The sequence below is a fragment of the Mugil cephalus genome, chromosome 9, assembly GCF_022458985.1.
Source record: "Mugil cephalus isolate CIBA_MC_2020 chromosome 9, CIBA_Mcephalus_1.1, whole genome shotgun sequence".
NCBI lineage: Eukaryota > Metazoa > Chordata > Actinopteri > Mugiliformes > Mugilidae > Mugil > Mugil cephalus.
This window is the reverse complement of record NC_061778.1, coordinates 13,774,819-13,797,844: the sequence shown is the minus strand read 5'-3', so window position 1 is coordinate 13,797,844 and position 23,026 is coordinate 13,774,819. Positions and strand designations below refer to the sequence as shown.

The 23,026-nt window shown below is 41.9% G+C and overlaps 2 protein-coding genes across 5 annotated transcripts in view; one reads left to right on the top strand and one right to left on the bottom strand.

The window, feature by feature from the left end:
* Positions 1 to 5,414: 5,414 nt before the first annotated feature.
* Positions 5,415 to 8,977, bottom strand: rnf26 (ring finger protein 26). Its single transcript, XM_047595220.1, has one exon. It carries the CDS (start codon positions 8,504 to 8,506, stop codon positions 7,163 to 7,165), a length of 1,344 nt encoding a protein of 447 aa, XP_047451176.1. The 5' UTR covers positions 8,507 to 8,977; the 3' UTR covers positions 5,415 to 7,162.
* A 12,545-nt stretch (positions 8,978 to 21,522) lies between these two features.
* Positions 21,523 to 23,026, top strand: part of mcamb (melanoma cell adhesion molecule b) — a 36,681-nt gene continuing 35,177 nt past the window's right edge. For all 4 annotated transcript variants that reach the window (XM_047593242.1, XM_047593241.1, XM_047593239.1 and 1 more), the window contains exon 1: positions 21,523 to 21,684. In XM_047593242.1, coding sequence (XP_047449198.1) covers positions 21,621 to 21,684 — 64 coding nt within the window. In that variant the 5' untranslated portion in view covers positions 21,523 to 21,620. The remainder of the gene's footprint in view (positions 21,685 to 23,026) is intronic.

Below are 23,026 nucleotides of genomic sequence, written 5' to 3'. Positions count from 1 at the left end.
GGGAGTGTATGCGAGGGGCGGGGCTACAGCCACATTTCCTCTGGACGTAACATGGGAGTGATTACCATTAAAAATATCTATAACGCTCCTTTATCGGTTACATTTAGATTGTATTATTATATTATTCTGTGTCATGACTGAGTTTTTAATATTTGCTGTTTGCTTTTTCTTTGTGTTTCCTGTTTTATTTTGTAAAGTTCTTCCTTGGTTTTTGTTGTCTTGTACTTCCTGTGTTCCTGTTTTTTTTTTTTGTTTTGTTTTGTTTTGTTTTGTTTTGTTTTGTTTTAGTCTTCACCAGTGTCCATTGGCTCTGTGTGTTTGGATTACCCTGACATCCCTGCAGCACCTTTTGTTATCATACTTTTACTTCAAATTCTTTCCGTTGCCATCTCATGACTCGAATTTTCCCTGTTCAGCTTCGATTTGGAAGCAGACGTGTGTTTTGTAAACCTCTTTAAAAGCATCTTAGCCATTTCCCCTTTACTGGTCTTTGTGCTAAGCTAACCAGCTGCATCCTGTAGCTTTAAATTTAACGGACAAATGTGAGAGAGTGGAAGTAGTTTACACATATAAACATATTTAACAATATATTTAAAGTTTTGTCTGCACTTTCTGGTGGAAAATCACCGAACACATCCACTGTACTTTAACTAACGTCTCACATCAAACAAGGACCGGCTGTAAAGAGAACACCAGAAACAACAGAAAGAAAATAACCCTTCATCTGAATGGAGAATCTAAGAAACATCTAAATATGATGTGAGTTCAGCACAAGATGGAAACATTTCCATCACGCCGGCAAAATCTAGAGAATCTCCTTGAAGTCATGTATTTATTTTGCTGTTGGCTTTCCGACTGTGCCATCCCAGTGTGTGTTACAGTATTTTAGTCCAGCCGGGGGCAGTGTTGTACCACGGTTCAGGTCAGTCTGCAAAGGAGAGCACCAAGACTGTCTGGGCAGAACTGGTGATTTCACTCAGCTGTATCAACACTGTGCTGAGATGCCTTTGGGATGTGCGGCTCTGGATCTAATTAGTTAAATAACTGCACCACCATCTATTTTCCACCCATGTCACAAAGATACACTGGAAATATTTATTTTAGCTAGAAATAGAAATTAGGCGATTACTTTTAAATCCTGACACTCGCTCTAAAATGATAAACAGACAATCAGTCAAAAAAACATGTGTACTCTAGTGTATTTTAGAAACTGAAGCGAAACCAGAGGCACAAGCTCGTTTGTGAGGCACCTCCAATTTACGGAGGGCGGATCGATAAGAGCACCTCGTTGATCCACTCTGCTCATTATAAATGCATGAAAGCCAGTGCAACATCAACGCTGTTCGAGGAAAATGGAAAATCTGTGAACACCGAACAGAGTTTTGAGGTCAGCACCTAAGATGAGTAAGTTGATTTGGGGTGGGGTTCTACTCTCCACTAGAAGTTTACATCTCTGTAGCACATCGGGTCAATTCTCCTCAAACGTCTCCTTTCAAGTTTCGTGACGTGTCTAATTGCAAAAAATAAAAAAGCCCTCAGCGTCCTTCATTTTCTCATGTTTTCCCATCCCTCTCAGTCTGAAGGCATCACATGGACTCCTAATGAGGCCTCCAACCAGATGGCTGTCATCCAGCTTCCTACCCCAGGAGTCGCCCGCTTTAATCTCTGTGCTGCTCGTACATCACTCTCTGCATTTATTAAACGCTATCAGGATTATCTGGATTAATTACAACAAACCTCTTAAATATAGCTGAGTGGAGGCCAACACTAATGAGCTGCCCGTCTCTCTTCTCGTTATCTCTTTACTGTCGAACTGACTCTCGATCTAAAAATTATATGTGAACTTTCAGTATCTTTTCAGGTGTTGCATCACGATATAGTCAGGTCACGTCATGTCAGACTGACCTGTGTCAGGAATAGAAATATTCTCCTGTTGTTCTTGAGCACAAGGACACACGGGAGGTTAGGGCGGTCTCCAGGTCAGCACCGATTCTGTGTGATTTTACCGCCTTTGATATTTTATGGAGGTAGAAACTCACTCTAATGACTGAACTCCACTGGTTTAACAGACATTTTCCCATTCATTGGGAGATCAAGATTAAAAAAAAAAAAAAAGAGCCTGAGTGAAGTGCACTCGAGTTTAAAATTTTCCCACACTGCCTCCAAACAGGACCACCGAGGTCAAAGGGAAGAGGTCAGCTCCCCTGAGCACGAAGCTCTCCTTGGTTTGCTTCTTCCTGCTCTTCTCCTGACATCGAACTTCCTCTCCTCTGTTAACACCATCCCTGTTCACAACAAACCCTGCTGTGGCGGCACTCACAGGTCAGGAGGAGCAATAAACAGTCCCCAGATTTGTTTTTGATCTCTAGCAGAGTGTTTAGTTTGGGGTCATCAAGTCGAAACGTGCGGACACAGAGTCAGATTTAATCTCATCCCGTTGAGGCTTCTGTGCGAGTAAACGGTCTGGGATGAAAAGTTCCAATTCGATTTGGTTGAAATAAAAATAGAAATTTGAATATGTATTTGGACTGAGGTTGCTGGGTACGTTCCTTTATCTCACCAGAGGTCTAGTGTGAAGCTGGGGGTATTTTTAGAGTGAACTTGGGGAATGAGGATAAACCCTCTGAAGCTGTAAACCCACATGACTCTGATGAATCGTCATGCGTTTGTGGAAGTGGTCCCAACTGACCATTAGGGGCCTCCCGCTCCCCCTTAACTCTGCAACCTCTCCACAGCCTCCATAAACACTCTCAAACACAAAGTGACCCCTTCTCTCTCCACTGATGCGAGACCCGAAGGCTGCACCATCTCTGGACCGTCGCATTGTCTTCGGTGACAGATTCCTCCATTAGGTTCTTCTCGTTACGTTCCAGTCGTGGAAAATCTGCATCGCCGTTTTAAATACAGAGACCCTCGGGTCACGCAGGCTCTGTCACAAATAGATCTGCAACGATGACATCTGGGAATGCGACGGGATTCGTTCCAGTCGGCCAATGGCGGTGTGACAGCGTGACAAAATGAAAACTAGCAGGACCCTGAAAGCTAAATATAATTCTGTCTTCAGTCATTTTTCACATACGCACTTGTGCCTCTTCATCATTCTGTGCTTTGAGTAGTAGTCTGTAGTAGTTTTCCTACGATGTTCCTGAAGGCAGCACGGGCAGCAGCATGCCACTCTTGTTCCTCCTCAGGTTGTTATATGCTGCCCAACAGTTTACAACAGCAGTGGGACGGACAAGTGGGCGTTTCAGTGATTTCATTAGATTAAAATATAGAAATACATAAAGGCAAATTAAACGTAATTTAAGGCGACTCAAAAGTCAGCATTTTAAACGGGAAGTGCAAAGTAAAGCTGACATCTGTCGTCACTATCCTTTCAAATCATCATGTTACTCTTGGAATAAAACAGAAATGTAAATCCAGAAAAAAAAGACTAATAAAGTGATTTGACACATGCAGTAGTGATACCCACAACCATTTTCTTCTGATAGACAAGTGAATATACCTGAGTGTATTTTTACTTATAAATGTGCACAATAAAAGAAATGTGACCTTTATATTAGGTTTGAGGAGGCAGATGTATAGGAAAACCACTGGGCCCAGACACTGGTGGTGGTGGTGGTAACTGGGATGAGGGTTGAAGATCTGGATGGGATGTGGAGTTTAACCCCAGTTCTGGAAGTGAAGACTGGAGGTGAACAAGGTGAAGGAGAGCAGTTTCCAACTAAAACGACGGCAGCGGAGTAGAACATATTTAAGGTTTGGCTGATTGACAAAGTGGTTAGACATAGTATGTATAAGTAAGCTGCAGACTCCTATAGTCGGCTGATTAGAGAGAGCTGTGAATCAGTGAGGGTGAAGAAAGTTTTGTTTTTTTTGTTGGTCAAATTTGCATTCAGACTCAGATTGTTCATGTTTTACCACTAAGGTTGGCTGAAGGTGTGCACTCGTTGTAGCTGGTAGTTATTTTAATTATCCTGACAACAAATGGATTAAGATTCCCCCTCGGAGCAATTTCAGTTTGGCTATTAACTATGCTTTCGCTTTAATCACATATTCTATTATTTTTTAATTAGCTGATCTACTCCACCGTTCTCCCATGTGTCCCTTAGTCACTGCAGAATTAACCACCGGGGCACTACTGCGACTTCTTGCACCGATTTCTACTATTTGTACAACTTTCTGCCGCTCAGGCTAAAGTGGATTGAATTGTTTGTTTAATTGTTAAGTTAATTGAGCATAAAATTAGCTCATTTTGATAAGTAACTTTGTAAGGCCAGCTCCAGCTTTAAAAATGCAATTATTTTTAGGTTTTCCATAAAAGGCACAGTGTTTATATCTTGCTCTGCTGGTTAAGACATGATAAAATACAGCATGGTCACTGTCATTTCTCTGGTTCGAGTAAAATAAATTAGGCTCAGCTACAAGGCCGTGAAATTATATTTAACCCCTCTCTATCTCTGTTGGTCTCAGTCCCTTCTCCTGTCTTTTTTTTTCTTCCATTTCTCTCTTTCTTTACAGGGACCAGAGGACAAAAAGCTGATGCTTCCTGAGATAAACCCTTATTCTCACTCGCCGAGTTCCTCCACACCTGTAGATCATCTCCGACCTCATTCATCTTCGTCACTTCAACCTATTGATTTGCAGATCGATCGATAGATCTAAAATCGATTATCAAATCAAAATATCCATACTTTCGGTACTTCAGTCATTTGAGGAACTGTATATCATTAACTATTCATGAGTTGTGGCAACACAACAAACCTTGTGAAACACCTCAGTTTGAACCGCAACACAGAATAGAGGTTCTGCTGCGTGGGGTCGCGCCCCCCAGACTGGCACAGTGAAATATAGCAGCACATATAGCAACAGCTCTTCACCTTTTTTAAATTCATTTAACAATTTAGATGCCATTAAGGCCTGTGATTCAAACTAATGCTGCTGATCTCCATGTTCACCTGTCACTTTTTTCCACTCAGTGGCTGTAACCATGGCGACTTGCTGTGACATCACGAGCATACCCTCTATACGAGGCATTTATGATGAGGCGGACAGAAGAAGAGCACATCGTCAGAATTAAGATGCAAGTATCCATTTTTATAGTGGAGTTTAATACAACGACAATAATTTATTTAAATGGTCTTATTTTACTTATCTTTTTTCACATATTCTCTATGATTATGTCCCGTTTTGTTTTTCTGTTGTAAATGAGGCCGCTGCCTCAATATAGTTTATAATAAATAAATGAAGCACTTTGATGTTTTGGATTCTTTACAAAGCTATGATTTGAAATAGGTAACGGTATCTGCTCTGACCAGCCTGAATTTCACTCGGTATCGAGCTCTACTTATTTTGTCTTCGCTTTTTAGTGGTTCCATCTTTATTCACAGTCTACGGTTGATTAAGACGACAGGTTCAGTGATTGTTGTTGTTTTATTAGGAACACAAGACTTGCCAGTGACATGGCAGCCATCGCATTTAAAAAAACAAAACAAAACAAAACAAAAAAAAAAACACAAGTTACATTCATGTCTTTGAATCACACTGCTCCACACTGTTCACGCAGGTCACACACACACTGCAAGTAGCAACAGGTGATGGTCACGTGAGCCGTTTTCAGTCCACTGCAGTCTTTAGTCGGGAATGACATTTTAGAAATACCTGAGAGGAGTCTCTGCAGTCTCTAGGAATCATTTACAACCTCGTCGAAAGCTGACAATCACAGCGCTTTCCATTAATGATATCTGTGTAATACAGTATGTATTAGAATAACAGAACGGTATCTCATCAATGTCAACCCACTCAGGAATTATACAGAAATATTTCCTTTTTTTTTTCAAATCGTACAAATTAATTAAAGAAAAAAAAAGAAGCTTTTTTAAAAAAAGCACATGTGGTCATACAATTGATGGCACTTTCTTCTTTCCAAAAATCTAACTCCACGTCATCCACCATCAATAACAACGCAATAAGTGTGTCAAAATTATGTAAACTTTAAACATGGATCAATATTCAGCTTATATAGCAAAAACAAAAGAAACGGCCGCTAAATTATAAAGCCTTATTAGTTTATGGTCCTTTTACAGAACAAAAATACATTTTATTACATCGTCAAAAGAAAGGGGAAACCTTTTATGGATTATTTGTCGTCGGTGACAGTAACACACCTCTGGTGGAAGACTGGAAAGACGCCCCATCACTATCAATAGAACAACTAAATGGAATAAAGCTGCATTTTATGAGGCCTGACTGGAAAATTATATCCCCTTTAGAAAACCCTTTAACTGCTTACACAGGCCTATGTTAAAAGTAACAGCACAAATTAAAGTGGTCTACACCATTCATAAATAACAGCGCGTGCGGAATCTCGTATGTACTCGTGCAGAAAAGCACAGTGTTAGCCTTCTTCCGTCACAGCTTGGGCCACTGAAAGCACGATAGTTTAAGACATTAGCGGTGGTAAACACTTCAGCATCAGGGAGGGCAGGTTAGCGTGCCTACGAGCCCTGAGACATGACGTGGCGACACCAGGACATTTAAATAGGTGCGTGTTAGTGCTAGATCGGAGACTGCAGCCGTGAGCCAAATCCATACAACAGACTAATTCTAAGCAAAGATGTCAGTATGCGGTGTCATGTACTGCTGACACTATTATTCCACAATGCAAAGCACAAATGAAGCAGCTCATGGCTGCTCTCAGTCAATGTCTGTCTTGCAAAATGTTTGTAGCTGTGGTATTTTAGAGTTGCAGCTTGACATATGGTGGAAGCATAAACCAGGTATATATACAGTTAGTGTATAGTATGGAATTGGGACACAGCATTTGTCTTCTTTAGTATTTCTCTACAGCTCCTTAAAACCTGAAAGCACACAAGTCTGGTGATATTCTCAATTTTCCTGCTAAGCAAAGTCCACAAATCCCAATTAACCCATAACCAATGAAATGCAAACTACATATGTATGAGTTAAAGGAGCGCTGTGATTTTAGAAATGTGTTGACAGCAAATAAAATACAAAACGTCACCAGACTTGACGTGGCTTAGTAAATACGCAAGTAGTATGATGTCATTTCAGTTGTGGCAAAACTTAAGAAGGTATAGATACTGATAGGCCGTGAGGGTATTCGATGTCGGACGCACGCAGATCCACTTTCGTCGGCCCCTCATACGTACACGTCCATGGTGTTGAAGATCATGTGGCGACAGAGCGGGCAGTTCTGCTGGTAGACAGGCTGCCTCAACAGGATGTTCGTACAGTCCCTACACAAGCAGAGGTGTCTGCACGGCAGCAGCACCACCGTCTTTGTGCAGTCCTGGCAGATCACGCACTTCTTCCTGTCCTCCTGCTCCTTCAGCAGAGTCAGCAAATTCTCAGCAGGCAGGGGTTTGGCGTCTTTGCCTGAAGACGGCTGCTTCTTCAGCGGCCTGTCAGTGCTCGACGAGGGGAAAACTAAATCCTGCAGCTCCTGCTGGGCTCCGTCCCCTGCTCTCCCGTCGGGCGGGTCCCGCCTCTCGTCTCCGGGGTCGCCGTCGCCTCTCGCTCTGTTGTCCCTGTGGAAATTTGTCCGCAGCACAAGGCCCAGCTGGCTGCTGTGCTGAGACAACTGGTGCCACAATCTCCTCTCAAGTATGTGGAGATGATGCAGCATCCTCTGCAGGTGGTACACGCTGCTGCGTGCATAATGCGGGGTGTTGCGCAAGGCCGCGGCGAGGCGGTGGAGGGGCAGATACACTCTACGCAGAATAGTAAAAGAGTTCACGTAATCCACGACACGCGCGGCTGCCTGTTGGGTCAGGCCCGGGTTCAGGTAGGCGGTGGTCGTCAGCGCGATGGCGATGGTGAGCAGGAGGCCGTAGATGTTCAGTATGAAGACGCTGATGAACATGTGCACCAAAGACACCAGGAAGTCCAAAACCAGCTTAATAGGTGACAACAGGATGGCTGAGGTCCCGACCAGGGTGCTGTAGAGAAAGGTGAACGAAGTCAGCGCGAGCTCCAGCACCTTCTGCAGCGGACTGGACACCGTCTGCCACACGCTGGACACGGCCAAGTAGATGTTCTGGGTGCCGATGAGTGCATAGTTCACCACCGTGTTGGTGAAATAAACCACCAGGCTCACGGCGATGCCGCAGCCCTCCAGCAGCGACAGCAGACCTCGACACAGGTGCTCCTTCCCGCGAAGGAGGACGTGCATGGACAGGTAACCCACCATCTTCAGACTCTCCAGCAGCCCCTCCAGAGCCAGCACTAAGCTCCCCAGCATGGTGACTGTACCATGGGCGAGGTTTGACGTCGCCTCTGCTAAGGACATGGTGCAAAACAGGAGGAAGTTTCCCAGCTCCAGCACCGAGGTGAGGAGGAGGGTGGGCAGGCTGTTGATGAAGGCGATCACCGCCAGCAGAGTCCGGACCACGGTGTGGACGATGACAAAATTCAGGTCCAGCAGCAAGCACAACGCATCCAGGCATTTTCCCACAGTGGAGATCACAAAGTTCACCAGACCCATGGTAATATATCTTTAACTTCTCGGTTCTCGGTCAGCTCGTATCCAAGTTAATGTCCATGCCTTGTTTGTTGGTTCGTGGTGCGATGCTCAGACGCTACATCTTGTTTCTGTCGTCGCCTTCACATGCATCAGGTGAAATAATACACCGCCGTCAGTTTCGTTGAACGTTACCGATTTTATTTTTCATGTTTTCCTCTTCTTTGCTCGGCTGAAATGACGAGACAACATGATAAACACACGCGTTACTCCGGCGGATGTTTAGTTTCAAACAAGAGGCGGACACTTCCGTTTATTTTCCGGGTTTCGTTTTCGCTCTCCGTCCAAAATACGGCCCGGAAACACTTCGTTGGCTACACGGTATCTTCACAAAATAAGTAATCCGCAAAGGCGTCAGCTGAAATTAAAAGGAATGCACAAAAAACTCAAGCGTGTTCACGGCCGTTATTGTGTCCGCCATTTTTGTTTTGGTCAGCTGACTTCTCTACTTCCTTCCGGTGAGCTTACGCAGAGCCGCTAGATACGTTGAATAATAATAATAATAATAATAATAATAATAATAATAATAATAATAATAATAATAATAATAATAACAATAATAATAATAATAATGACACGATCTGGCTGTTTTGTTTTTACATTTGATAAAAATGAATACAAATATCACAGAAATGTCATAATCCGTTGCAACATCTTTTTCATTTGAATTTTATTTTAATAACAACAATCAAATAATCTAATTAATAGTTACTGATATAATAAAGGAGAACAATAACACTCACACCACCAGTATATAACAACTGCAGTATGCTTAAGACAAGAAACATTGTAGGTTGAAAATAATTAATGAGAACTAGAGTCTGATTTGTGTTTTGAAGCTGCATGTTTGTACTTGTTTGAGAACCATTTCCTTTTTTTGGGAACAAAAAAGCTTTCACAGTAAAGCCATTGATTGAGATACATTTGGGGATTTTCTTACGTAAATGCTGGCATTAGCAAATATGATTATTGTTATACCCCTAATTTGTCCATGACGGTCTGTAGGGGGCGCCCACCTGAAAGCCACATGTCTCTGGTCTGTCAGTGGGTGAGTCGATGTGATGGCAGCTGAAGTGATGGAAACATGATTGTGTGTGATGAAATAATTGCCACCATAATTTTCAGCATTTTGACCTTTAATGTCATACCAGTGTTTTCCCCTTTCATCAACCCATTCTGTTTTCCTTAACACAATCTCATGTGTTGAGATGAGTCTCCCATTACATCAGCTACAATGAAACAAAACCGCTTTGCAATCCTGACAACATCAAGAGTATTTCCTTCCTTGCCTTGTACCTCATCCTCCCCATCGGAGCGTTTAAGGGCTGCACTTCGTTTTCTTGTGAAGGGAAACGCTGTCTGATACGATCATGGGAAATCCTGTTCTGAACCTTTGGATGCTTGACAAACAGCATTTGTTTAAGCAGTTAATGATGCAGCAGGGATACGCAGAGGTAGTGCAAGAAGCTATAAAAAGTCTTGTGCATTACTTCTGGACCTGCTCCTTTTATGGTAGCTGTCCTTCCCTCTGGTCCAATAGCAGGCCAGCAGTCTGTTTCCTTTCTTTCATGGTCAACCAAATCCTTCCTGTCATAGACCAGAGGTTTCAAACGGCGTCTTAAACCTCCTGCAGCCTTTCTCACTGTTTCCATAGTGGACACCACACAGTTTAGCTCAACAGCTCCATCCAAATTCACTGGCTTCCCCTTTTTATAAATGCAGCCTCCTGCAAAGATGGTGGAGGCAACTATTTTGTCATTTTATCCGCACTAGATGTTCAAACTAACTCAAGCACCAGCAACCTAAAGACTTGCTTCAACAAACGTCAGTGGTGACAATCCCTGTGGTCTGTCCTAAACTTGACCTGGAACACATCATTTCATATCTGTTTAGATCAAATAAACAAACAATGTTAAATATAAGATGCACAAAAATAAATCGTGCAAGGACATGGGCGGTGGAAACAAGAGACGCTTGTACAGGATGAAACAGAGACAGCAAGACAAACTGAACAAGTGACGCTTTTCCTTCAAAGAAATGAGGTCTCAGGGATGACTGGTTTGGGCTTCTCACCTGCTGGGACACTTCCACTCTTTAAAGGAACAAGAATGTCTGAAAACATCCACCTCTTTGTCTGCTCTCCCACACCCAGAAAAAAATCTGTTGACCACTCTATAATCCAAAATTTAGAAGTGCTAACGTGGGTTCAGTGTTGACATATGTCTGTGGAGGTTCTCAGTCATCCAGGTCATGGTATATCCAAAAAAGCAACTGGACTTGTTGAGTTCAAGCAAGTTTCAGAGTTCCCTGTTTAAACCTCAAACATCCCACCAGTCCCTTAGAGCTAAAGGAGCTACTCAGATGAGTGGCGACACGTCTTCTCTAAACTGAACTCAAAGTCCAGTTGCTTTTTTTTGTTTTGTTTTGTTTTGGATAGTTCAATGTGGACTACAAGTCTTAAGAACACATATTAATAACAGTTAAAACACTGAATTCAGCAGTTTTTATTCCCAATTGCCAGAGATTAACATCTCATGATTGTGTTGAATGCCATTATTTTATAATGCACAGTGCAAATGTTTAAAATGTTCTTGATTTCTCAAATACACTCCCTTGCTACTTTATTAGGTACCCCTGTTCAAATGCTTGTTAACACAAATAGCTAATCAGCCAATAACATGGCTGCAATTCAATGCATTTAGACATGTAGAGGTGATCAAGACAACTTGCTGAACTTGAACCCAATGGGGAAGAAAGGAGATTTAAGTGACTTTGAACATGATGTGATTGTTGGTGCCAGACGGGTTGGTTTGAGTATTTCAGAACTGCTGATCTACTGGGATTTTCATGCGCAACCATCTCTAGGGTTTACAGAGAATGGTACGAAAAAGAGAAAATATCCAGTGGGCGGCAGTTGTGTGGACGAAAATTCCTTGTTGATGTGAGAGGTCAGAGAATGGGCAGACTGTTTGGAGATGATAGAAAGGCAACAGTAACATAAATAACCACTCGTTACAACCAAGGAATGCAGAATACCATCTCTAAACACACAACACGTCAAACCTTGAAGAAGATGGGCTACAGCAGCAGAAGACCACACCTGGTGCCACTCCTGTCAGATAAGAACAGGAAACTGAGACCACAGTTCACACGAGCTCAACAAAACTGGAATTTGGTGTAAACAACATGAAAGCATGGAACCATTCTGCCTTGTATCAATGGTTCAGGCTGGTGGTGGTGGTGTAATGGTGTGCTGGATATTTTCTTGGCACACTTTGGGCCCCTTTGTACAAACTGAGCTTGGTTTAAATGCCACAGTCTACCTGAGTGTTGTTGCTGACCATGTCCATCCCTTTATGACCACTGTGTACCATCTTCTGACGGCTACTTCCAGCAGGATAATGCACCATGTCACAAAGCTCATATCATCTCAAACTGGTCTCTTGAACATAACAATGAGTTCACTGTACTCTAATGGTCTCAATCCAATAGAGCACCTTTGGGATGTGGTGGAACGGGCGATTGGCATCATACATGTGCAGTCGACAAATCTGCAGTAACTGTGTGATGCTGTGAAGTCAATATGGACCAAAATCTCTGAGGAATGCTTTCTGCACCTTGTTGAAAGTATGCAACGAAGAATGAAGGCAGTTCTGAAGGCAAGAGGGGGTCCAACCTTCTCCTAGCAAGGTGTACCTAATAAAGTGGCTGGTGAGTGTATACCTGCATGTGGCAAGAGTATTATTATATTAAAGGAAGGAATTTGACAGATAGTTGTTTTTACATTTCAGTGTTACCAGACTCATATTGTGATATACTGTATAACCGAGTCTGGCTACACCACACTATGTTATGTTGAGCTATGATTACCAGCTACTTATTGCAACCTTTCGTCTAGAAAATTACTCCTTTTCTGTAAGGGAATGCTTGCAGTCATGCTTTGTAAAATCCTAAAATAAAAATGATAATTGTACGTCTGTGTCACAAGATTAAATCTGTTTTCCAGCATGATGTTCTACTTGCTGTCACACATCCACCCAAGCACCCTCACTGTCACTGTTTATTGAAGACATCATGGGTCCTGTAATTACTAGAAATACTGTAGCTGGGTTCCCTTTATTTAAGAGTTGAACTGAACAGGGTGAGGTTAAATTTCTCCAGATCACAAATCAATGCTTCAAAAAAAAATAGGTCTTTGTTTTAGGCGTCAAATTTTGGTAAACCCTTGTTAGATATTTTTGACTTCAGAGTTTTTACTCCGCAGTCTTCAAAATCGTCAAAGTCACTGAGGCTGTGTCTTTAAATTTTGTGTTGTGTTCCCAGATTCTGTGGTTTATTTTGGGGTCTAGGTCCTCTGTTTCAGTGATGACTTTGGCTGCGAGCCAGTATGCTAGACTCACACACATTTACATTCAGAATACATCTGTGTCTGTGTGTGTTTTAGGAGGAGGAGAGAGGGTAGGCGGCAGACTCGAAGAAGCTTCTCTGGGAAAACACAAACTCCAAACAGTGGAAATCACTGGAGTGCAGACTGGTCGAGACCTGGAGCGGGACCCCGCATTCCTCTGCAGCCCTCCGCCTCAAGCCTGCTGCCTCCTCTGCTCACTCAGAGGCCCAGGGAGGCAGCGATTGAAAACGGAGGAAGACGGTGAGATAAAAAAGGAACTGACGATTTTCCTTGTGTGACTCAGAAGATATATGAATAGGATGACTAAGACTGTGGGAGTCCCTCAGTGTGACATTCCTGGTCTTTGAGTCTTCTTCTCAGGATCTCATCCGTGCGTCTGCAGGATGTCCACTACTTTGTAAAAGCGGTGATAGCTTCCTGCTTCATGACTCATTATTTTGCATCTTCACAAAAATTATAAGATGCTCCAAAACCAAACAATGGAGATTCCTTCTTCATGACAAATAAATAACAATTTTTTTAATCATTGGTTTGATCATGTTTAGGCCTCCTGAGACCCGGCGTCCTCATATGGGGACATCACGTTTTAGGTTTGTGGCATCTTATTCTGCTTCATTTAGATTTCTCATAAGGAGGCATGTACTGGTAGTGAAGGGTCAATACACTTTTTTATTTGTGCTTATTAACTTTTCTAGTTTGATATGACGTGCAAATTTAACTAAATTTACAGGTACTCGTTTGAGGACGCTGGGATTTCATTGTTTCCAATTCTGCTTTTGCATTAAAATAAACAACTTTTATAGTTTGGTACACATTGGTGACTTAAATTGTGAATTGCAGTGAAATAATCTCTGCAGTGAAATAAAGAAATTACAGTGCATTCCAAACAAATGCTTGGGTTAATAGGTTAATAATCAAAAAATTACTTCACATTCATCTCTAGTTAAGAATAATATATTTGTCATTTAATCTGCCTACTACTTTGAATTTGTTGTAATTCATTTTGCCACAGACATTACTGCAAAATGTGGAAATGTTCTCACATCATAGCACACAACAATTGATAATTCATTTAATTATTTAATAGTTTCTACTTAATTAATACATTGTTTAGATGAAACACAGAAAGCAAACACTGATTATATTTACTGCAGCTAATGTTTGATGCTTCCTCTTCCCAGTAATGGAGGTATGACTGATCTGTCAATATAAAGCGCAGTCAGTAAAAAACTTTCTCAGCTGAATTATCATTAATTGGCACCTTTATGATAGTCTGTCCATCTAAATCCACCAATTGTACAGCTAGAAATACACGACTGATTGACTGATTTTAATGTGTGTGACAAAAAGAAGATGGTTGTACGCAGACTAACATCGCTCCATGAATGTGCAGCAACAGTTCTCAAACTCATTTGTGTTTAATTTTAACAGAAATTATTTGTTCATTTGGCAATTCTTTCTCAATGAATCACTCTGAGAGATAAGAGTCTGAAGCCATCAACCATTTTTTTGTAGGTTAATGTCTTCCTCTTGACCTCTCTTTAAGGCAGAAATCTTCCCAGGCTGAGACACCGAAGAAACATGTCAGTGGGTGGATTTATTGTGATTAATGCCACTGTTACATATGATCACCATGGAGAAGCTCTGTCTTGGCCCATGCAGGTCTCAATGTGTCTCTTTGTCACAATCCCCCTTGTTGTGACGGAGTTGAGCAGAAATTCAAATTTCTCTCCCACTCTTCCCCCGAGCCCCCTCACCATGCCAGTGTCTCGGTCAAAAGCCCCCCGTCCTCTGGAGCGACCGGGACAATAGCTGTCTCTCATGACCGGCGGACTACCCCCAAAAACAAGGGTCCGGCCTCAGCAGCTCGGAAAGAATGACTTCTTTTCCTCTCTTTCCTTCCGTCAGGCCTTCCTTAGCTCATGGGCACATCACTGTGAGCCTTGGTGAGATAAACAGAAGTAGTGGGTAAACATAAATCACCACGCACACACTAAAAGTCAACCGGGTGCATGGTGAGGACACTCAAGTGTGTGCATCATGAGTGGAAATCTTAAAGGAGCCAGGTTCTGGTTTAAATTCATTTAAATTAATGAGGAATCCTATTTGGAACAAACTGTGGCGTACACCTTAGGATACACAACTTGATTAAATGCTGTGTGTGTAACAATTAATTCTACTTACAGAAGTAAATTAAGATTGTGGGGAATATTTCTTTTCAGTTACTTACTGAGGGGTTTAGGTAGATTTGTGCTTATGCGTTGGATATATGCCACACATTTGTCACCAACACTGCATGTTCCCTACGCTGTAGCCTGGAGCTCATTACTGCATGTCATGGCAATGAAGATCGCAACAGCTGTGATTGTGTCTAAAAAGCATCTCCCATCTCGTTATCGACAACTCTCAGTGGCCTGAGACAGAAGATTCATCCTTTACTCAATTAAACAGAACATCTCTGGCTTCCTCCCGCCATCCAAAAACACGCTCGTTAGGTTAATTGGTGATTCTACATTAGCTGTTGGTGTCAGTGTGAATGGTTGTCTGTCTCTGTGTTAGCCCAACAACAGACTAGTGACCTGTCCAGGGTGTACTTCCCCTCTTTTCCTGTGACAGCTGGGATAGACTCCAGCCTCCCCGCGACCCTCCAGGGGACAAGTGGTCACAGAAAATAAATGAATGAATGAACTCTTCTGAACCCAAAGTTGTGTCTTGCACCGGGGTATGAATGTGAGTGTGCTTATAAGAGTAGATGTGTCATTGTGGCATAAAGGACTTGAAGTACCAATAGATACAAAAGCACTATATAAATAAGATCATGTAACAATCGACACGCAGCTAACGTAGCTAGTTAGCTCTGCTGAGCACAAAAGCGGGAAACGGAGAAAAACTGCTTGGTGTTTTCGGGAACTTTTGGCCGAAAGCTGCCTTTTCGCTCAACACGTAAGCTTGGTGGCCACAGCGTCGGAAGTCATGTACATAAAATACTTTGTGCTCAAGTGGCACCATCTGTAGTGGCTGTAAGACATGACATCAGTGGTGCTAACAGCCGACTGTAGCTATGTAGCACCGGCTAGCTAACGATTAGGCAGGTAAATGCAAAGGCGGGATGAGATTGGAGTATCAGCATTTTATTTAGACATATTACAAGAAAGCTAGGCACATTTCTGAAAACATCAACAAACACGTCACAACTGCAAACCTCCAGTTACGAAGTTGTACGTACTGAAGCATTCACATGGTCTTTTCTTTTTAATTAGAGTGAAGTGAAGGCAGCATATTTCATGGCCAAAAAAAAAGTACATCACTATTTACTGTTACTCTGAATATTGAGTGTTAATTATTAAAAATAACAATCCCACAATGCAATTTTATGATCACATTTAATGAAAATTACAACACGGCTGGTTTAAGGCTCATTTATGTGTCTGAAATCTTAATTTCTGCCAAACATAAACTATTTAAGAACCGACAAACTGGGGAAATAATTTAAAACACTTCAGGAAGTCACTGCTCACATCCAAAAAGTAGTCTCATAAAACATAAAGTTGCTACTTTAACACATTTTTGTATTAATTTGACAAGGGTTACACCAGGTTATTTTTTAAGTGATCTTTAAGACAGATTTAAGTCAAGTTCGATGTTAAAAAATATTTTTATTATTTTGTTTCATGCAGTTGTTCACATACACATTTTTTTTGTGATGTTACAGCAGATTGCTGGACTTATTTGCCCCCCCTGTCAGCAGGTTCAAACAGTTTCAGGGCTTTGCAGTCCCTGGGAACTTAATGGGGGAAGGGATGGGGCTTTCCTGCTTCTGTCTGCTTCATTCCCAAACCCAGTGGCCCCCTGATATTCCCAAACGCCCTGTCCAGGATGTATCATATTAAATAAGGGGTGAAAAGGTTGACATTCTTGCAATTTGTCCGCAAGGAATTTTAAGAGGGCTGTTGGGAAAAAATGGTTTCTATATTTTTTATCTCTATACTGCACTGTACCCTCTTTGTGCCATGTCCATGTTGGCAGCCAGGAAGATTCAGTCGTAACTTACCGACCTTGAGTGGTAAAACAATGCAGTTGTTTTGAGAACATCTAGCTATCAATGCAAACCATAAGGATCGCGCCTCACCCTAAAGGAAACAAAGACATCGACGCTCTTTTACATTCGTATGTCTGCGACCAGTTTTTTTTTTTTTAAAAGCAGGAAACACAGTGACTACTTGACAATTTCTATAGATGGTTTAAAAATAAATGCTCTAGCTTAGATAGAAATCTTTAAATCTTCAATGTGTGTACTTCACAGGAACTCAACTGAACAACATGAAACATCTCTGCTGTAAAGCACATTGTAAAAGGTCAAACAATTGCAATTGTCCGTGGCAGCGATACGGCGATCCAGAGAGGATATTGTGTTGAATTTCCGACAACACAAAACCCAGTTGAAACAATATCACTGTGGGGCCATGGAGAAATTTTAGGAAGCACATGAATTTAGGATGAAGAAACTGTGATATGTTGCTTCCACAAAACAAATTCAGACAGAAAAACAAAAACCTTCAATGCTAATAAATAAATAAAACTGCTTACATGTCAGGTTTAGCCATTAGCACCTGTACAGAAAGATTCAAGATATTTATTATCACATGGCACAGTTGAAACAGCAGTTTAGACTGGATAATTAAATTCTTACTTTGCGAATTTAATACTATTAAAGACTGCAAAGGGAATAGCAGAACTCTAAAAAGCTGACATCCTGAGTTTAAGAAGTGCTTTGTGTCGTTATGCAAGGGATACAGTCAGTGGGAGTGGTGGGGAAGTGATTCAGCAGTGTATGAACTGTTCAGAGTCTGACTGTTTGAGGGTAGAAGCTGTTTGTGAGTCAAACATCGTGTTTTCTCAAGACAATCTCACATTTTATCTGTTTTGATTTCACTCTCTTCGTCCTCATTTTCATCGTACACCACGGCTTTCATAGAGGGGGACGTCCACGTCCCACCATGTGAGAGTTTGGCAGGCGAGGTCCCTGAAGCTCTCTCACGGCCTTTTTATTTAGTTGGCACCAAATGAAAATAAAGGAAAAAACAACACACATCTGAAGGACGTAGCTTGAAACGGAGCAGCGAGATGACTGAGAAAACAAATCCCACATTTCTGATAAAGCAAATTTTCTTTGAATTAATTATATAGCGAATATGTCATGACACAACCCGAGCTGAATAAAGAACAAAAAGTAAATTATCTGTTATCAGAATCAGGATGACGTTATTGATCTCAAGAGGAAATTACTTCTCGCTACAGCAGCTCCTACTCAAAGTGTTCAGAAGAAAGAGTAATGTAGGCAATAAGATGTAGAATGAGTAGGTGATTAGAATAAGAATACACATATCAGTGTATATATATTTATATAAATTGTGTTATGATTCTGATTGAATAATATTGCACAAGAAGGAATTCATTCAACCAACTGATTAGTGTCTGACACTCAGGGTGAGGAGGTGTACAGTTTGATGGTCACAGGCAGGAATGATTTCCTGTGGCGCTCTGTAGTGCCTCATGGTTATGTCCTGGGCAATGTCCCCACTTCCTTACTTCCAGCAATGTCAAGCCTCAATAATATGGAAAAGTCTCGAAAAAAAAGTACGAACACGTACAAAAATGATTGTCAGAAGTGGATCTAGCCCCAGTGAACATTTTCATATTGCTGCCTGCTCCTTCCATTCCCTTGGCAGGCCGAACAGATGGCAAACAGCAATGTTTTCCAGCGGCGAAAGGCCACAGAGATCAGTGTACATGGCACGTCCTGCCATTCTTTGATCCGTGTCCAACTGCATAGACTTTGATTGTTCACACGGGATCAAATAATGCTAAGATTAAACGGCCGCTGCGACTGCACTGACCATTTAAAGTTTTATCACCGTCTACACAAAGTCTAGGGAAGTGTTGTATTGTGTGTAAAACATGTTAGTCCCTCATGTGGATATCACCGTGCCAAGCACCTGAAGAATGTATTTTAACCTTTTACAGTTTGGCTGTTTTTGTGTCTAAATTGTCTCTGGTTCTCTGGTTTGTGTCCGTGGCTTAGTGTGGTTTTATTTTTAATATTCTCAAAGTTGACTTTATCATTTCAAAATTAATCATCATTATTGTCGCCACTAAATGATAAAAGTTAACACAATAAACCATCTTGACAGATCTAGACAGTTTACATTTATGTTTAAAAATATAAACTGTCAGATATGTTGTTGTGAGTCTAAAGAATGATCTGAAATCCACTTTGTTAATTTTCTAAAAGGTCAGGGTTCATGTGTGAATGTGCTCTTTAGTCTCTCACAGTCTGGTCAGACTACAATTTAGTAATTATTTTGATTTGGCTCAAGCCAGCCAGAACAACTTGGTGTGTTTCCAGAGGGTCAACTGCCTGGTATTCTGTGTCATTTTCTGACTGCCCCCGTCTATTTTATTTTCATTTCATCCATCCCAGTGACATATAGGAGCTCTATTACAGTTTGGCAAACCGTGTGGCTATGCAAACCACGACATTCAAAACCATGTACACACACAGTTATACCTGTCAGAGTCAACCAGGAGGTCAACGCCATGTAAATGATGTCTTCTGGCAGACGCACAGTTTTCAGATTAATTTCTTCGGGGAGTCAGGCTGATTCGGCTCCCTCGTTATGTCCATAATAAGCTTGGCATCTAGCACGAAGAAGGAGTCATGCACATTTTTTTTTTTTTTTTTTGGGATGTTGATAAAGATCATCTTTGTAACTGCAAATGACGGATAATCCAGCTGCATATCGTGTGCTGGCAATCAGTGCGTGTAAGATCCAATAAAAACAAGAAGTACTGGACCTTGACATGCTGTAAAACTTTCCCTCACTTTATACATAGAAATTTCACAGATGAGACTAGATCCAAATTTATGTGCGCACAGTCTCTCGGAAGGAACTCGTGGATGAACGTCATGCACCCAAACGTCACTCACTGTAACAATACGTTCATATATGTGCTAAGTGAGACATGTTCCTAACATCTGTAAATGGTTTTGCGCTGCTTGATACTGCATGTGTTCTGCTGCGCTGCTAGGGAGTGCATGTGCTACATGAGACTGTTTGTGCTTGTGTACTGTAATGTACAGCATGTGATTGTAGTTCTGATAGTACCACGGAAGCTTTTGTTTTTTGCATGGCTCTAATAGTCGACTCCATGCTTGACGCATGCTTTCTGTTATGTTTTTATTTTAATTTTTTTTTAAATGTGCCTCTTATGTGCTTGCTTGACCTGCATTGCATTTCTAAATTGTTGCTGCTTTTACCTATGTTGATGATATCTTGTACTGTATTTCACCCACCTGACCAGGGACTACAGCTGGAAATGAGCTTAATTGGCTAAAGGTGCTTATTTACTGGCACCTTGTGACTTATAGGGACACCCCACCTCACAATAAACTGATAAAGTAAATATTCTTACATCAACATCTATACAATTTATACAAGCAGTTGCCTGACGGTGTCATATCTGCATTGACGATCTCATCTGAACAACTCCAGTGTTAGAGAAGAAGGTTTTGGGCGATGAGGTCACTGGTTTTATCCCCTCCATTGTCAAGGTCCTTTTGAGTAGGCACCTAAGAAAACAAAGCTGCTTCCTGAGCGTCTTACGTGGCTGCCCACTGCTCCAAATGCGCCTTCACATGCGTGTGTATAAATGGCAACTACAGGTGATTTGATTTTGACCAGAGATTAAATTCAAGAACTTCAAACAAGAACTTTTATTTTGCCTGAAATGTAGTTTAAATTGGTTTGTGTTGTGATGTTTACGCATTTAAATGAGCCTCTCTGCCAAGACATAAAACATAAAGTCTTGTCTGTTTAAGCTTTATGAAAAGCACCAAGCTGGAGGCTAAAGATAATCGACCCTTCTGCTTTAGGCTCAAATCCACCACCTCCTCCTTACCGATATCTGCCTTCCCCCCGCGCATGACTGCAGACAGTGATATCCTCATAGCACATAACGTATTATTGCAAAAGCTTTCATTCAAACTCAACTGCCACACCTTGTCACACTCAATCCACTCTCATCATTCACTCAGAAAAAGATTCCTCGCCAGTTAAGGCTTCCCGTTGAGATAACATAAATCACGATGCCCTTGGTGAGGAGATGTATCACATTAAGAGTCTTGGCAACAATAAAGAAGCTGTAAATTAAACCGTATTTCGCTGCAGACCTCCGCCCTCATGCGCCTCTGAAGCGAAGTTATTCCTTTTTTTCCCCCGCGCACTGCAAAAAATACCCTCCTCAGCAGCTAACTCGTTAAACTCTGACCTGTTGTAGTAAGTCAATTTATCAGGAACACGTGAGCCACAACGTCGCGGTGGCGCAATTGTTTAAAGAGAATTTGAGAATGCAAAAATGAAATATGAAGGATTTCACTGCTGATTTTGTTTTGTAGTTTAGCCTCTTTTTACAGTGGAGGAGCGGAGCGCTCGTTTCTGCCCCCTCTGCATCATCTGCCTCCACACGCTGCGCCGCCGCTCTCTCTCCCTCTCCCTCCCTCTCCCTCTCTCTCTTTCACACAGTTTTCAAAGAGCACCAGTTCCTGTCAGACACACTCCTTCCACACACACACTCAAACCTCGGACATCTGCAGCACCGAGCCGGCGAAACATGGCTTCACCGGACACCGCCTCCCTGCTTGTCGGACTCCTGCTCCTCTTTCACACCTGGGGAGGTGAGCGACTGAACACGAGGGGGTTTTTAATGCGGGATGTTGGCTGAGCAAAGTTTGTTTGTTTTTTATTTTTATTTTTTACAGTGCAGACAGAAAGATCCCAAGAAACCAAATCAGCTGAGAGATTTCTCATAAAAGCACGAGTTATGAAACTGAGCAGTCTGTGCGATAGGACTTGCTCGGGTTGCGTTTCCTTGTTATCTCCTTGCAACACAGACAGCCGCGGGAAAATGATCATTTATGTGGCAAAGAATCCCTGAAGAGACTTTCTGGAGAAGTCAGCTGTTGTCTTGGATAGACACTTTAGTTTCTTGCAGCGTCTCTTATTTATGCAGCTGCAGAGAAAGATTTGACACTGCACAGCTCTCTTCATGCTTACATTATTATTATTATTATTATTATAGGATAGCGACAGTCCTTTGCTGTGTGTCCTTACTGTCTGATTTAACATCCCTCATCTTTTAAAAGTTAGTTTCACCCTCCTCATGAGATTAGATGTGCAGTTTTCACCCTTTCCCTCTTAACTCAAATGCATTTCCTTTGCACAGTTGTTTTGTTGTTCTCAGATACTTTGATGTCCCTAAAAGGAGGAACACAAAGTCTAAGCTGACTACTATATGTGGCCTGTATGGGTCACTTGTTGGACACCTGTACTCTAAAACTTTTAATTTAAATTTCCATAGAGAGACATCATGATCCGATCATCCCTGTTGCGTATGAATATACGGTTTGTTTGCTGCGCGTATTTTTAGCCACTCTGACATCCACTGACTTGTACTGAGGGAGCTCTCCGCCTGCTTTCTGTCAACTCCTCTGTTCCCAGCAGTGATCAAGTGGCTCAGCGCTGCCCAGGCAGCAGTGAATAGCTCGACTATGTTCCTCGCACAGAAGCAAACACATTCCTAGAGTGAGACACTGCTCTCCCTGCTCAGGTTTATAGTGTGCACATTCGCACGCCGGCGAAGGGAGAAGTTCTTCTTCTTATTCATTGTCCGGGCTGCTCTTTTTTAGATCAGTTATCTGAGGGGAGGATAAAAAAAAAAGTTGTGGGATGCACATGTTTATTTTTAGAGAGCATGAGAGAGTCAGGAGGCTGTGACAGTTCCCCACATTACATTGTTTAAATAAGACAGGTCAGCGTGCCACGCTCTTTCCTTTCCTTGACTCGACTTCCCTCCTGTGTTGCCCCGCGCCTCTACCTTTCCTTAACCCTGCTTGTCACCCTTGCACACGGATCTCTCTTGGCGCTTAACTGCATTGTGCTGATCTCCTGTTTGAGCCGAGACCATTGTTTGTGATTTTTTTTCAAACGCCTTCAGCTCTTATCAAGTCAGCTTCCTGT

Bases quoted from the DNA above. Each gene is read 5' to 3' on its own strand.
- rnf26 (XM_047595220.1), bottom strand. From the start codon at position 8,506: ATGGGTCTGGTGAACTTTGTGATCTCCACTGTGGGAAAATGCCTGGAT.